Genomic DNA, 14,386 nt, shown 5'->3' with positions numbered 1-14,386 from the left:
CCCAAGGGGGAGACCTAATGGAATATTTTCCCTCAGTCTAATAATACAGTTCATATTGACTTGAGGTAATTAGTGGGATCATTAAAGCAGTTTTCCCGGCGTATTTGGCTGCCTGATCAGATTAGTGAAAATGTTCTTCAGAACAAGCCCTGTGTGGTCTGCCAGAGAAGGAGGAAATAAAAAGCAACAAAGCATATTTTGGAATGATAAGCAGCGCTGGACTTTTTGCACGGCGTTTTGCAGGGCCGGTCTCGGGAGCCCGGGCGCCCGGCTCTCCTGACCGATCCAATCTTTCATCCCAGGCGCACGTGCTCCCGCTGCGCGTCATCTAACACTTTTTAATTTTTGTTCCTCTATCCTTCAAAACTGCTCTGTCCCTATCCCTCGCTGCTTAAAAAAAAGAACAGATAAAAGCCTTGTGGAACTGCTAGCCTTAGAAGCACTACATTAAGATAACAGGGGGAAGGAAGAAGAATAAATACATGATCAGCTCCCCCCCCACCCTTCCCCAAAAAGCTAACAGAAGATTGAAGGCACCAGTTTGAGAATTAGTAACATTTTTGTTTCCTAACGAGTTTAGCCCAGCAAAAAAAGGAAAAAAAAAAAAAAAAGAAAAAAGTTTAACTATGATATAAAGTCTTCCACGGTAACAGAACACAGAGCCCTAATCAAGAAATGGACCATTTGTTTAAAAACAGTCTATTGAGCATGCTCTACCTTGCAAATGGAATATGCCAAGCTCTGTCACAGATGGCAAGCTTTGACAGTTCCCATCCGTAGCGTCGATACTCGACAGTTCAGCACAAGATCAGTGACATTCTGTCTCATTAGAGCCACGCTAATTATCACAGCTAGTTTCAGGGGAAACCATGTGTTGCAATGGTCAATTTGAAGGAGTCTGTGCATCAACAAACTGGTAATAAGGATCAGACACCTTATTATATGACAGCATGCTGCCTATGATCTGATTTACTGAATCAGAGGTACTGAGGCAACACTGAAGCCTGATGGGTTATGGAATCGCATGTACACAATGCGTATCTGAAATACGCTTTAAAAATAAATGGGAGCTACATAGAAACAATATAAATAAAAATTTTAAAATGGTGAAGTTATAATGAGGACTTTTTTCATTTGTCATTAAGACACGCAGAGATGTTCAGGATTTTGTCAGCCAGTTTTATCTTTAATCAAATCATATAAGATAAATAATTCAAAATGAAAACTGTAAAATTATGGATTATGCTAAATTATAATTCATTCCATACTCTGATTTTTCAGTTTCAATAACATGTACCAAACATTCCTTATGTTGTGCCGTCTTGCTGCTTTAACAGAATTTCTTATTTTGTAAAGAGCTTTCTCTACTTGGCTCCCTTTTTTCATTTGTACATTTAATGACTTAAACTTGTACTTCTAGCTGCTCCCACACATTCTTGCTCCATCCACCAGACAAAAAGCCATCTAACCAAGAACCCCCCCTTCTTGGGCTGTCTCTGGCCACCTGCGGGGCCGCATCCTGCCAGGCGCTAGGCGGTCCCAGCCCCAGCACCTCTCCGGGATGTGCTGCAGGCTGAGGCCGTGAAGGCATTAAGCATTAACTCCCGACCCACCCAGGGCAGGTGTGCACCGCATCCCTCCAGGGAAGCTCTCCTTAGGGCTCAAATACACAGTGTTTCCCGAAGCTACTACCAGTTCTTTAAAGAGCCTCTACATGGACTGTAAGCAGCGCTTAAACGGCTCCTGCTGCCACCCACCCCGCCTGGCTGGGAACCTCTAACTGGAGCCAATTTGACCCCAACGTGTAAAGCACGCTCAGGAAGCACACTTCTTCATCCATGTGTCAACAAATCCAGCCTTTGCCTTAACGTGTTGAAAGGGCTGCCTAGCCCCAAGGAGCTGTTTGAAGAGGTCAATATAATCCTCTTACTAGTTAAGTATTTTCCATTCTGTACCTTTTTCTTTGGCTTGAACTATTTCAAGGTTTTAATGCTTTTTTTCCCTTTATGCAGATTTCCATGGGCAATTGCACGCTGATATGAACCACCTCGGAGATTTTAAGGCAGTTTCTCTTCAGTGCATTTTTGTTGATTCAAGAAGTTGCTGTCTACTTTTTACTAGCGGGAACCTAAGACTCATTGAAGCCAACCCACTCCACCAAGGTCATACCGATAACGTGGGATGTGGCCAGGATCAATGCCAGGTCTACCACAATCGAGCAATGAGTTAACTAAACTCAATTTTCCAACCCTTTTTCTGAGAAAAAATAATAACAATAATAAAATTCCTAAGGAAATTTCCTAAGGCTTTAACTTTTATTTCTGCGAAGAGACGTCATATAAGAAATTAAGACATGGGGCAGAAGGACCTGGAGTCCCTCTAAGCGTTCATTTTGTTCCTGCAAGAGAAACACGGAAATCTACTTCCCTCCCACCCAGGCAAGACAGAACACACTATGACTCTGCAACATGATATTTTGTGAAAGAAACAAATCGGCTCTATCTGCCAAGTTTCACAGTATGACACGCCACTTTATGGGGCAATTCTTGATCGCATGCAGAAGCCCATCATGCTTTCTCAGTTCACACTCTTCCTCTCCCATCCCCACTGACACTCGATCCCGTCCTGACTCCTGCTGCTCATGGCACCTCTTCAACTGCCAGAGCAATCACCCCTGGGTAGTGGAGCAGGGAGGAAAATAAATACATAAAAAAAAAAGAAAATAATAAAAATAGAGGCTGTTGTGTGGTGTGCTTCTGCAGCTAATGTTTTCCAACTGCTGTATCTTGCCTTCCCACGAGGGCAAGGGGTTTATTTCCAGGTGGACCTGTGAAACGATGGCAGACCTCGGAGCACGTTTTGTTTCCACCTTGCCTCTCCCCGTGCAGTATCCCTCCCTGCTCCACAGAGAATCCATTGTACGCCGAAGAGGGGGGGGAAAGAAGGTTTTTACGCCAAGATTTAAACCCAGGAAGTGACTCAGCTGCTCTGAGGGAGACAAAGGCGGAAGATGACTTGATGGAGACATGGGGTGACGGACGAAGGACTAAGTCCCCTCCTGCCCCCCAGGCTGGACCCGCTGGGGCAATCCAAGGTGCAGTGCCCTGAGGAAACAGCTTTGGAAATAAATTTCAAGACCTCTCTCTTAAAGCCACATTGTTACCAGAGGGTTACTCTTGGTGCTAAAAAGGTTTCTTTTCCCCCCGCTGGAAAACAGTTGAATAGATTGTTCTCTATCTGTGGTAATGGCATGTTACATCTTCGTGCCAGATCCACAATACCGTGCTTGTTCAGTGTGGGAAGCTGTTTAAAAATGACTTTCCTATTAGAGTATATAGCTTAGTCTCTAGATGGAAAAAGCCAGATCAAAGATATAGCATTTATAAAACTGCTGGTTAAAAAGATAAAAGTGAGATAACAGACATCAATTTTTCACTATAAATCTCTGGGTTTACTACAACATTAAAATTTCCAGTAAAAGCAGGGTTTTATATACCTGAACTCTAATGGCCTATTCTGAAAATATTTATGTCAGGAAAAGCATGGTATTTGCATGCCAAAAGCAATTTTAGTGCCAATGTTTAGCATTCCCTTCCCCTTTAACTCTTTCCCATCTACTCAGGAGCGTTAGATGCTCTGCCTAATGCCTACCCGGCGTGTCTCCCTACACAGCCCTTTGGAGGAGGACGCTCCGGGTGCAGACTACGGCAAAAAGCTGAGCACTTCTAATAAAATACCGCTGCACAAAAAACTTGCCTGATGGCTTTGGGTGGAGTCTCCACCATGGTCTGAAACACTGATTTTTACCCTGCATGCTTTGCACGCAGAACTACTCATTACCAAGGAGCTAACTGCCTAGCCAAAGAGAAGGACGGGGACAGAAGGACAGGAAATTGGGCAACACAGTGCAACAGCTCAGAAGCAACGGGTCAAAACTCTCCATAGCAAGATGAGGTTTCTGGAGGTAGGGGTAGTACTCCTTTTACTTTTCTTCTAAAATTAAAATCGGAGCATGATTCTGTCTTGCCTTCAACATACAGGCGCTTTTATTCAGCGAGAAGGGAGGGCATTTGGCACCTGCCTGGCCACACACAGCAATCGGCAGGATTGACGCTGCAGAAAGGAATCGATTTCACCTATTTATTCCACAATAAAGTAAAACTTACTTAGGTATAATAACGCAGGCTAACGGCCTTACGCTGTAGTCCATGAGACCCTCAGAGGTACGGAAGTCGATATTACTTCAGTTTTTGCAAACTGTAATTTCCTAAATTTAAGAAAGCTTTAGCAACGTAAGCTGATTTTCAGCAAAGTTTTGCTCTCTTCCCTGCTTCATACTAGCACGTGTGGGCCACAGCTTTTCAGTATAAGCCATTAACATAAGAGTAACTTCTCAAAACACAGCAAACATGCAGAAACGCTGCAAGTCTCTACTTGCCTTATCTCTCGGGGCTCTTAGGTTTGGGGTTTTTTTGTTTGTTTGTTTGTCTGTTTTTATGGAATAAAATTAGATTTCAGCATCTGTCACCATCAAGAAAAAAACTCATCCCTGGCTCCCACATGAAAACATTGTAACCAATGCACAGTTACTGAACCATGATGCCTTAATGATCATTACACAAATCAACTTTTTTTTTGTTTGAAATAATGAAATTAAGAATGTGCTTTCATAATTACTTGAATCAGACTGTCAGGTTATAAATTTAACAAAACCCCAATATGATTAAATTGTAAAAGTAACGTATACCACATAAATTTATATACGTGTGGATTCTTTTCATTTTGACTTATTCAGGTGTGCTGATTAAATTTTAGTAAACATTGTTAATATTGCCGTTCTACCACTAAAACCCAACAACCTGGGAGCAGAATCAGAGCACTTGGTAAACCTTTCTGTCTTCCTTTTGCATGCATTTTTCTAACGCTCTCTTTTCAACATAACCTAACAAAAAATATGTAGGTCTATTAGGCAGACAACTTGCAATAAAACCGTAAGATTTTAAATACTGACATTAGGTGTTTTGCCAATTACAGTTCTAAAACTCCCCAAAGATATGATGTATTCAAGCAATTTGAATTATAATATCTTCCTTAGCTCCTCAGTATAACCATAGTAGCTTTTAAAGTATGTATTTTGAACTTAAAAGAATTTGAATTTATTCTGTAGATAATATATCGATCCTTAAAAACATAGAAACTTTAAATATATACAGAACGCACACATTCCGATATCGGAAAAGGATTCAACATTTGAAGGACTCTTCTAAGTTAAGTCCCCAAACTTGCTCAAACCCATGTGCCAGATAGTCCCTTTTCTTTGGGAAAGCTAACAAGCTGCCAGCAAAGGGCACCGTGAAACTACACGTAGGCAAATCATCACTCACCTAAGCCAGAGCACGATCTCACTAATATCACTGCAATCTCTTCCTGCTCCCATCACCCCTTCCTCGCCCTGCGCTATGATCTCTGCCGCACCAACCCCTGGAGACAGCTGGTTCGTTGAGCATCGGGTCTGTATGCGATCCTCCATCAATCGGGTAACTCTTGCCAAAGGCACTAACACAGCGCAAGGGAAGATGCTCGTTTTTTACCTTGGTGCCACCTAAGTAGAAACTTCTGTAGCGCATCATTTAATAGCTCTTCTGTACAAAGTGCTCTACTCAGCAGAACATTATCTGCAGTCTCCTGGCTCAGGCAAGCCCAGCTACCTTGCAGATGCTGGCTGCTTCAACACCCAATCCAGTGTTGACCCAAATCAGTTCCTTAAAAAAATAAATAAATAAATAGAGGCCCTACAGCAAGCAACTATCTTTGTCCACTGGCAGAGCTGCTTTAGGTCACATATTGTTTTGTACCGTAACTCCAGACTACACTCAGCAGCTAAATCAAGCTTTTATATCCAAAATAAGATAAGAGCAGCAATGTTTGATTTTTGTGATGTTTAAAACCAAAACTGTTAACCACTGCATCATTTTCTAACATATGTCCTCCAGGCTTTTCACTATAACTGGAAGTGATTCTCCCAGGATTTCCAGTTCTGAGGGGGAAACCAATATCCCCAAATGAAAAATAACCCAATGGACCTCTCTCAAGAGAGGTTCTCTTAAATAATATGTCTGAACAAGCCTCTTTTTTGTGCAAGGGAGACTTCTTTGCCAAAAGAAACATTTCTCTCTGCCACTGACAAGCTCCAATGTAGATTTTTTTTGCGAGTCACACAGCTCCTTTAATGTACATGGCTTTGCTACAGACTTTAAACGTATTGATCGGCTGACTAGTAGTCAACTCGTTAGAGAAGACCAAACACAGTCAGTTTACCTATGAGGTTACTCCCATGAAGCAGATTTCTACTACAAACAGACCTGAAAGCTTGCTTGATACATACATTAACATTGCATTGCTTAAATCTGGGAGAAAAATAACCTCCGAGAAGAGAATACAGGCATAATCTCCACAATAAAAGGAAAAAGAACTACGCGTTTGGTGGTGTTTGCTTTCTCTACTTGGTAGCAAAGTTTGCAGAAGAATCTAAATTTTATGCCAATACTCTAAAAAAAACCCCACCTCATCCTCTGGAAGCTTTATGTGATTCACTTTGATTACCTGTCCCTTTTAAAGTCAGCATTGGAAGGGCCGTCCCAGCTGGAAATTTTAAGACTACACACTTAAATAAATACACGATCACACAAATAAGATCAGATCAAAATTATGTGGACCAATAGATTGGCTTCATACCTTAGTTTTGTGGACAACTGCAATGGAAAGGGGAAGGTGTAGAAAATGGACAGTTCTCTAACCCCAAGTCTTGACATGTAAATAAAGACATCTGAGGAGCACACAGGTTGGAAGCTGCTGTAACATTCTATCTTGATTAGAAACATTTCAAGAGCCCTGTAATTTCCAATCAAAATTACAGTAATTTCCGATATACAAGCCATGATTCATGACAGAATTTTTACATTCCATGGGAGATTATAGTGGCCTGATGTATGACACACTGAGTACAGCACTAACATAAACAATTCAGTTTAATGTTTAAACAGCACTTGGTGTTTAGAATCCCACAATAAAAGAAACATATTATTGCAGAAATTATCACTTTGACAGTGATTGAAGGGTAGGCAGGCATGTGGCCTATAAAGCTATAATTTTTACAGTCCACAGCTTGAGTTTAATCATTTTGATATAACATTTCCAAAATATCCCTTTAAATGCTCCTTACAACATATAACTTAAGAGACAACATCCTTTCTGTACAATGAAATGGAGTAAACTCCAAAATGTGAACAACGCAGAAGTCAAAAGTTAAAGACTCTTAAAAAGAAAACCAGCACTAAAATGCTGACGGCCCAAGAAATACTGGTCTCACTGATCATTATGAGCTCTCCCTGGAAGGTCATAGAATCATAGGATCCTCTGGGCCGGAAGGGACCTTCAAAGGTCATCTAGTCCGACCCCCCCGCAGTCAGTGGGGACACCCCCAACTAGACCAGGTTGCCCAGGATCTCGTTGAGCCTCACCTTGAACGTCTCCAGGGAAGGGGCCTCAACCACCTCCCTTGGCAACCTATTCCAGTGCTCCACCACCCTCATGGTAAAGAACTTATTCCTAATGTCTAATCTAAATCTGCTTTTTTCCAGTTTAAAGCCATTACCCCTTGTTCTGTCATTGCCGGCCTTTGTAAACAGACTGTCTCCAGCCTTCCTGTAGGCCCCCTTCAGATGGGGGGCCTAGATGCTGTATTTTTCTATGAAACAATTTTAGAAAAGTAAAGGAATAGTGACTAAGTGGACTTAACATTTAATCTAACATGAAAATTCAACATTGTAAGCATTGGTGCCTTTAATATTTCTTTCTAGTGTTGGCATAACTGTGGTTCTAGTCTTTCCCATTTTTCTATGTTTTTCCTTTACTTGCTTAAGTACATTCTCACTTAAATCAATGTTTTTGCATACTCTGGTGATCTTTCCCAGATGACATGTCACTTATGATAATCACACCCAACAAGTGCTTGCTGATTTCCCCCTCTTGCCACAATTTCTTGACAGAAATTCTTCAGTTGAAGAAAACAGAATAGGAAACCACACAACAAAGGCTTAAAACTGAATATGCAATATATATATCTGTATGCACACACTCAGGTAACCAAGCAGCCATCATATTCCACAAAGATCATACCTGTTTTCTCAGATGTAACTTGTACAACCATAATTTCTTGGGGGTTTTGTTTGTTCTTGACACAGAGAAAGCTACTCCACCTCCCGTGCACAGCCTCACCAGTGGGTCTGCTGTACCCAGGCCCATTTCTGATCAAATATTTTCTCAAAAAAACCGAACCCCAGCGCTCCTCACTACAGCACATGTAAATGCAAAGCATCAAAGCCTCAAGATTAACTCGGCAGCAATATATATAGCTTGCACACAGCTTTTGCCATGTCCACACCAGCTAGGAACTGATGAACCTGATGCTTTCTAAGCTGTGCAAGACCCACAGGCACACAGCAAAGCCATCTTGCTGGCGGGGAAGAGGGAGGGATGTGCCTTGGGAAGCCACTTCTCAGCCCTTCCCAGTCACGGGTAACCAGGGGTTACCCTCTGGACTCAGCAAGGAGCTCCAAGTTGTGGTATCGGGCTGGCGTGCTGACCCGGCCGCTCATTGTAACTCACACAGAAACAGATCAAAATCAGAGTGGGGGAAAAAATACCACAGGACAGGGAGTTTGTTGCGCCCCGGGAACTTTACCTGGCTTTTGGTTGCCGCAACCTTTGCAAACAGTGCTTGAGACACCTTAGCTCTCTTCATTTCCTGCTGAATCTCATCGTAAATGGAAGCATTAATGTTCATGGAATTATTTTCTGTTTTTCCATTCCTCTCTGTAGCAATAGTAGCAGTTTTGACCTAGAAAATATATTTTATGAGATATTTTTCATTTTGAAAAAGTTATTTTCCTCTTTTTCCCTCCCCAAGTAGTTCCCCTTTCCATTTTATTCCTTTGATTCAATCTTGCTCTGATATTTTTTCAGCTTTTCAGAGACTTAACATTATAAGTTATCCATGGTTCAGGCAACTGGGAAACAAGAAAATTCAGCATATTGTAACAGGTGAGTGCATCTGAAATATGAGTTATTGTTAGCTGACCACTGTGAATTTCAATGTCATGAAACAAGTAGGTGGAAACCTGTCAAACATTCTTGTAGAGATTTGTGAATCATTACATGATTTCTTTGCCCCACACAAATTAAGTCAAAATTGTAACTGCAGCATAAAAGAATCTCTAACAAAATAAAAACCTGACAAGTGAATCTTGATTCATGCGTTACATCCAGTACACTCAAACACATGATGATGTAGAAAAGTTGTGGCTTTAGATTTAACTTTCTAAAATATTGTCAGTTTAATTCTTAAACTGTATTTAAGAAAACAATAATTTAGAATCATGCATATTTTAACCACTCATGAAATCAAGGTAAGTTTTTCTTAAAACCATTAATTCTAGTTGTATTTCACTTACATACATAAAATATTTATTCTTCTTGTGGTCCAGGCTAAGAAAAAAACACGTGAAAACAAGACAGAATGATTACACCACCAGCTTTATGCTGCATCAGCAGCATTAAGGAAAACAAAAAAATATACGCCAGTGGTGACATGCAGAAGACTATCCTCTCCTTCATCCTCTGGAAATGATAGAAGTGGTGTTTCAACACCAAGAATCATCCCACCAAGGTTACAGAGCAGTTTCTGCAATATCAGTTGAGAGGTACAAAAAATCAGCAGGTTCTGTGCTTATCCTACAATATTCTCAATAGTTAAGGATAAGGTTGTTCTTTAGCAGCTACTCTTGCAATGCGTGCCCAAGATTAGTGGACCTAGTGGACCCCTAATCCTATAGTGGACCAGAGGAAAGGAAAGACTGGATTTCTGCCAAGAACCCACAAGGTGATGATGCAAAATCAAACCTTTAGACTTCAATTCAAACCTACTGGTTCATAAGGAAGTTGTTGAGAGCTGAATTAATTTATCCATTCAGAAGTTACACGTCTAGTCTAAGGTAGTCATTCAGGCTACCTCTAAATCTAATGGACAGAGCTTGGCACTTCCAGAGGGTGATTCAGCCTACTCTTAAGTATGTGTCTAAAACCACACTTTCACTATCAGTTTAATCCAGTGCAAGTCAGCATCTTCCTGTGCTCTAAAGTCCCTTGAGGTTCAAAGGGAAATCATGACAACATGATAATTCATCTTCTAATCTCACTCTCTATGAGCTTTCCTATGTCAGAAGTCTCACGATATGAGAGTCAAAGGGTTTGGGTGAGAGATGTAGTTAGGCAAATCATCAGCCCATTTTTTCCTAGAAATGTCACGCTCAATTTGTGTTAACTATCCTCCATAGTGCTCTTAAGATAAAATAATCTAGTCCAGGAACTGGGAGCACATGCCACTTTTGCTGAGCCTGAGTTTTCTGTCAGGCTTTCCAGGAGCTTTGCTAGCACATGCCCATTAGCTGCAAGGGGCAAAATCCCAGCAAGAACAAGGCATCCACACACACTTCCATTTGCCTCCTCCCACTTTCTGGGGTCTGAAAACAGGTGACCAAAATGAAAAGGGAATTCAGGAAAAATCCCAGAACGTGGCATACAGCTTATCATGTCGTCGTGGTTTCGGCTGAATTTACCAAAACCAGACCGACAGATGGCCCTTCCCCCCCTTCCCCCCCACCCCAAAGAGGAGAGAGGAGGAGCAAGAGATAAAGGAGATTCAGAAGTTTAGAATGAACTAAACTACTTTAATGAAGAATTAATATTAAAATAAAAATAAAGAAGAAAATAATGAAATAGATACAATATATACAAAACCGTATCAAGCTCCCAGGATGACAGTCACATCACCAGCAGGCACTGGGGAAGTCCCAGACTGGACTCAGTGACGAATGGGAACTGGATTCCAGCTCTGGAGTCAGGAACACACGGATCGGGATCAAAGGCAGATGAACAGACAGAGTCCTCTCTGGACGTCGGCCATCGCAGGAAGGGGACTGACCCTTTGATCCCTCAGCCTTTATACTGAGCATGGGGCAGATGGGATGGAATACCCCAGTTGGTCAGGTTTGGGTCACCTGTCCTGTCCACTCCTCCCCACCGATGTGACCCCTCTACGTTTTTTCCATTTCTGACCCTCTAAGGGGGCAAATAACGAAATTGGCTGATCTTGGTTGTTATGGCAGTAAGTATAAGCAAGGGCCTCCCTGCATACCATTCCTTGGCGTGGAGCACAAACATTGGTCTTATCATTCTGAGAACGAGCAGTTTTCTCCACAATATGCCGTTAATTTCAGAGAGTAAGAGGAGGCCTAGCTAGGATGTAAAGTTACAGAACAGAAAATTGGTTCGGTTTTACTTCAAACCGGGACACCTGTGATTTACTTTCACCAGAAAACAACTGGTACTTTGCAGCCGTGACCTGTAGAGTGAGGCATTTCCTTTTCTGTGGTGTGACATTTTACAGGTGGCGCTGCAGAAGAGGATGGCCAAGCCTGGACTGACAGCCGCCCAGAAACATTTGAGGCACCTGGCACTCAGCAGCGTGAGGAGCAGTGCCACAAAGCTCCCTTCTTCCCACCGCAGAGCAGGAAAACGCATGCCTCCTCACACTGGGCAAATCAGCACGGGGCCACAAAAGCAGGTGCATCTCCTGAACACCATACAGTGAAATCATCTGGAAATTACAAAATCAGTGGCAGTTTTATAACCTTTAAATGAAAAGGATTCACTAAAAGGGAACTGACAGTCAATAGGGATGTTAAATATACAAGTGGAGACAGGGTCCTCTGCTTGCATGTAAAAATCAGGCTAAGCTAAATTAGAAAATGAAAAAAGCAAGGGCTTTGTCAATACACCTTCCTGGACCTTGGGTTCAAATTTTGGCAAAGTTTTTTGAGTCCTTCTCAAAGAAATATTTCTAACCTGTAAGTAATCTTTGAAGGTCCCAAGGGGAGGACGAGAAGACAAAGGTATTCAGCTAGATACACAAGTCCACGGTATCTTTTGGGAAGGAAACACTTTGTTCTTGTGATCCTGATTGAAAATGGTTCTGTTCTGTAAGCACGCTGCCTTTTTGATTGCTACGCAGCATCAAAAATCAGTTTCATGTTGTAGCAGTACTTCATAGACTACGTAACTGAGCTGTGAACACCCAGATCATCATAAACCAAGACTTGCACACCACGCTGGAGACATAATTTAAATTGTGCATCTTGGTCCACACTTTTCAATGCCCAATTTAATACGGATATGCACATAACCCACAGGAATTACTGAAAATCCTCATTCTGGTTGGCAAATCACATCTATCTTTACACAGGTACAACAAACTCAACAGCATCTAATATCTCACTGAAGTTAAAAAAAAAAAAAAAGACAACTCCTATTGTCTTCTGTTGATATAGAATTAGGAAGTGAACAATAGAAAACACTAATATCTGCATCAAAATGTCATATTAGGCCAAAGAGCTTCAGGAGAACAAAGTCTTAAAGTCATAAAATGATAGGTTTGGGGATTATCAAGAGATGTTGTTCACAGCCATATCCTCTCCCTCTCTAATTTACATCATTGGCCAAGTATAAAAATCCTTCCCCTGCCTCTTAACAATTTCTCTTCAAAGATCAGGTATAGACTGCGGCTGGACTAGATGGACCATTGGTCTGCTCTGGTCTGATGAGTTCCATGCAATAATGCTAATTAACCTCTTGGAGAATATCCATACATAAAACTGTTTCATAATTTATACATACCAAGCATCTAGGCTGTTGTGTTGAATTTAGAATTGAGTTCAAGACAGAGGCTGTTTGAAGCTGGGTTGAAAAAACACCCTCCTCCTCAAAAAAACCCAACAGAAAACAAAAAAGCCCCTAACAGTGCAACTTCAGGACTTGGGAGAGGAGGTGGAAAAAGTATTCATTTTGGAGAGAAAAACAAAACAAAACATAATCTCTCATCTCATCCACACTTAAGCACAACCTCTCACCCCACCCACACTTACAGCCACATTTTCTGTTTAGGAAAGAAACCACAGATCAGCTAAATTTTTGTTTGACAGTAACCAAATTTTGCAAACACTAACTGAACAGGGGAGCATTATTTTACAAACATAACACTGAGAATCAGAAAATTGTTTGGCCATCTTCCTATCGCCAATCAATTTAGTCGTTTAGAAGGACTTGGGAAAAAAAACTAAACAATACATCCATCCCCTCCTGGCCTGCCCAGGTATATAGATTCTCATCAAATAAAACTGATTACAGTAGCGAGAAGTTCTGGATTAGTTCAGTTTTCCTAAACAAAAAACAGAAGGAATAACCAATCTGAAGAGGTTTTCACAAACATGGAAGCACGTTTCTTCCCCATCGAAACCAAAACAAAAAAAAATCTTTTATAACACGTTCTCATAACTACCGTTTTAGCTTGGGAACAAAAACCTTCTTTAATCCTGGTTTAGCTTTTAATATTACATCGTACATTAAAATTCATAAAGTAGTTCATTCCAGGCAAAACAAACTACTTTTCAGTTCTGCTCTGCAAATAGCACAGGAGATACAATAAATGCTGTTGCTTTCAGAATAGCTTTTATCAGGACAAGGTTTACTACTCCATTATTACAGTGGCGCCTGGAAGTGCAGTTATAGTTAAGTGTCAGGGTTTCCATTAACGCTCCCACATGGTGGTTTTCGGGGGGGTAGGAGGGGGGGTGGTGGTGTGGTGTGAGAGGGTTGCATTTATTATTTTGTTCATTTTTACTTTCATTAAGATTCAACTGGCACAAAGACTCTCAACCTAAATTTCAAATTTTGCAGACTTAAAAATTTTGCTGGTGGTGACGTACTTTGTGTGTGTGTGTGTGTGTGTGTGTGTGTGTGAACTCCAGCGCTCCACCATCAAGTTTCAGAGGAGCTGCTATTATCCAGAGTTCCTTGCAATGGAGGTTCACTGGTCCTCAAACACCAGCAAAGCAGTGGTCCTCCTCAAGACCAGTCTTTTAAGAGTGACATCCCATCTCTGGGACCCAAGCTGAAATTGCTTTAACATGAAGGAACTGTAATTTATCTGTAGTCAGAGGGAGGCCAGGATTATATTTATGAAAATGGAGGTTTTTGTCAACTGAGTACCCAGAACCATGACTCATGACCCATTTGTGGACACTTCCTAAAACATTGTCTTATTAAAATTATATTCTGCTCTTGACGTTACACGTACTCTATTTTTACACAGAATGATGATGGGCCCCAAGAGTTAGCACAGATTTTCTTTGGGGAATATGGGTGGCAAGGATGTCTCCCTCAGCTCTACTGACACTGAGTTTAAGTGTCCTGAGAAGGAAGTGTTCATAAC

The 14,386-nt window shown here is 41.4% G+C and overlaps 1 protein-coding gene across 3 annotated transcripts in view; it reads right to left on the bottom strand.

Moving 5' to 3' along the window:
- SATB1 (SATB homeobox 1) overlaps positions 1 to 14,386 on the bottom strand; it is a 76,197-nt gene that overhangs the window by 18,760 nt on the left and 43,051 nt on the right. For all 3 annotated transcript variants that reach the window (XM_074150364.1, XM_074150363.1, XM_074150365.1), the window contains exon 9: positions 8,744 to 8,899. In XM_074150364.1, the coding sequence (XP_074006465.1) occupies positions 8,744 to 8,899 (156 nt within the window). The remainder of the gene's footprint in view (positions 1 to 8,743; positions 8,900 to 14,386) is intronic.

Source organism: Numenius arquata, chromosome 7 (genome assembly GCF_964106895.1).
Source record: "Numenius arquata chromosome 7, bNumArq3.hap1.1, whole genome shotgun sequence".
NCBI lineage: Eukaryota > Metazoa > Chordata > Aves > Charadriiformes > Scolopacidae > Numenius > Numenius arquata.
The sequence above is the reverse complement of the archived record's forward strand: the minus strand, read 5'-3'. Positions and strand labels throughout refer to the sequence as shown.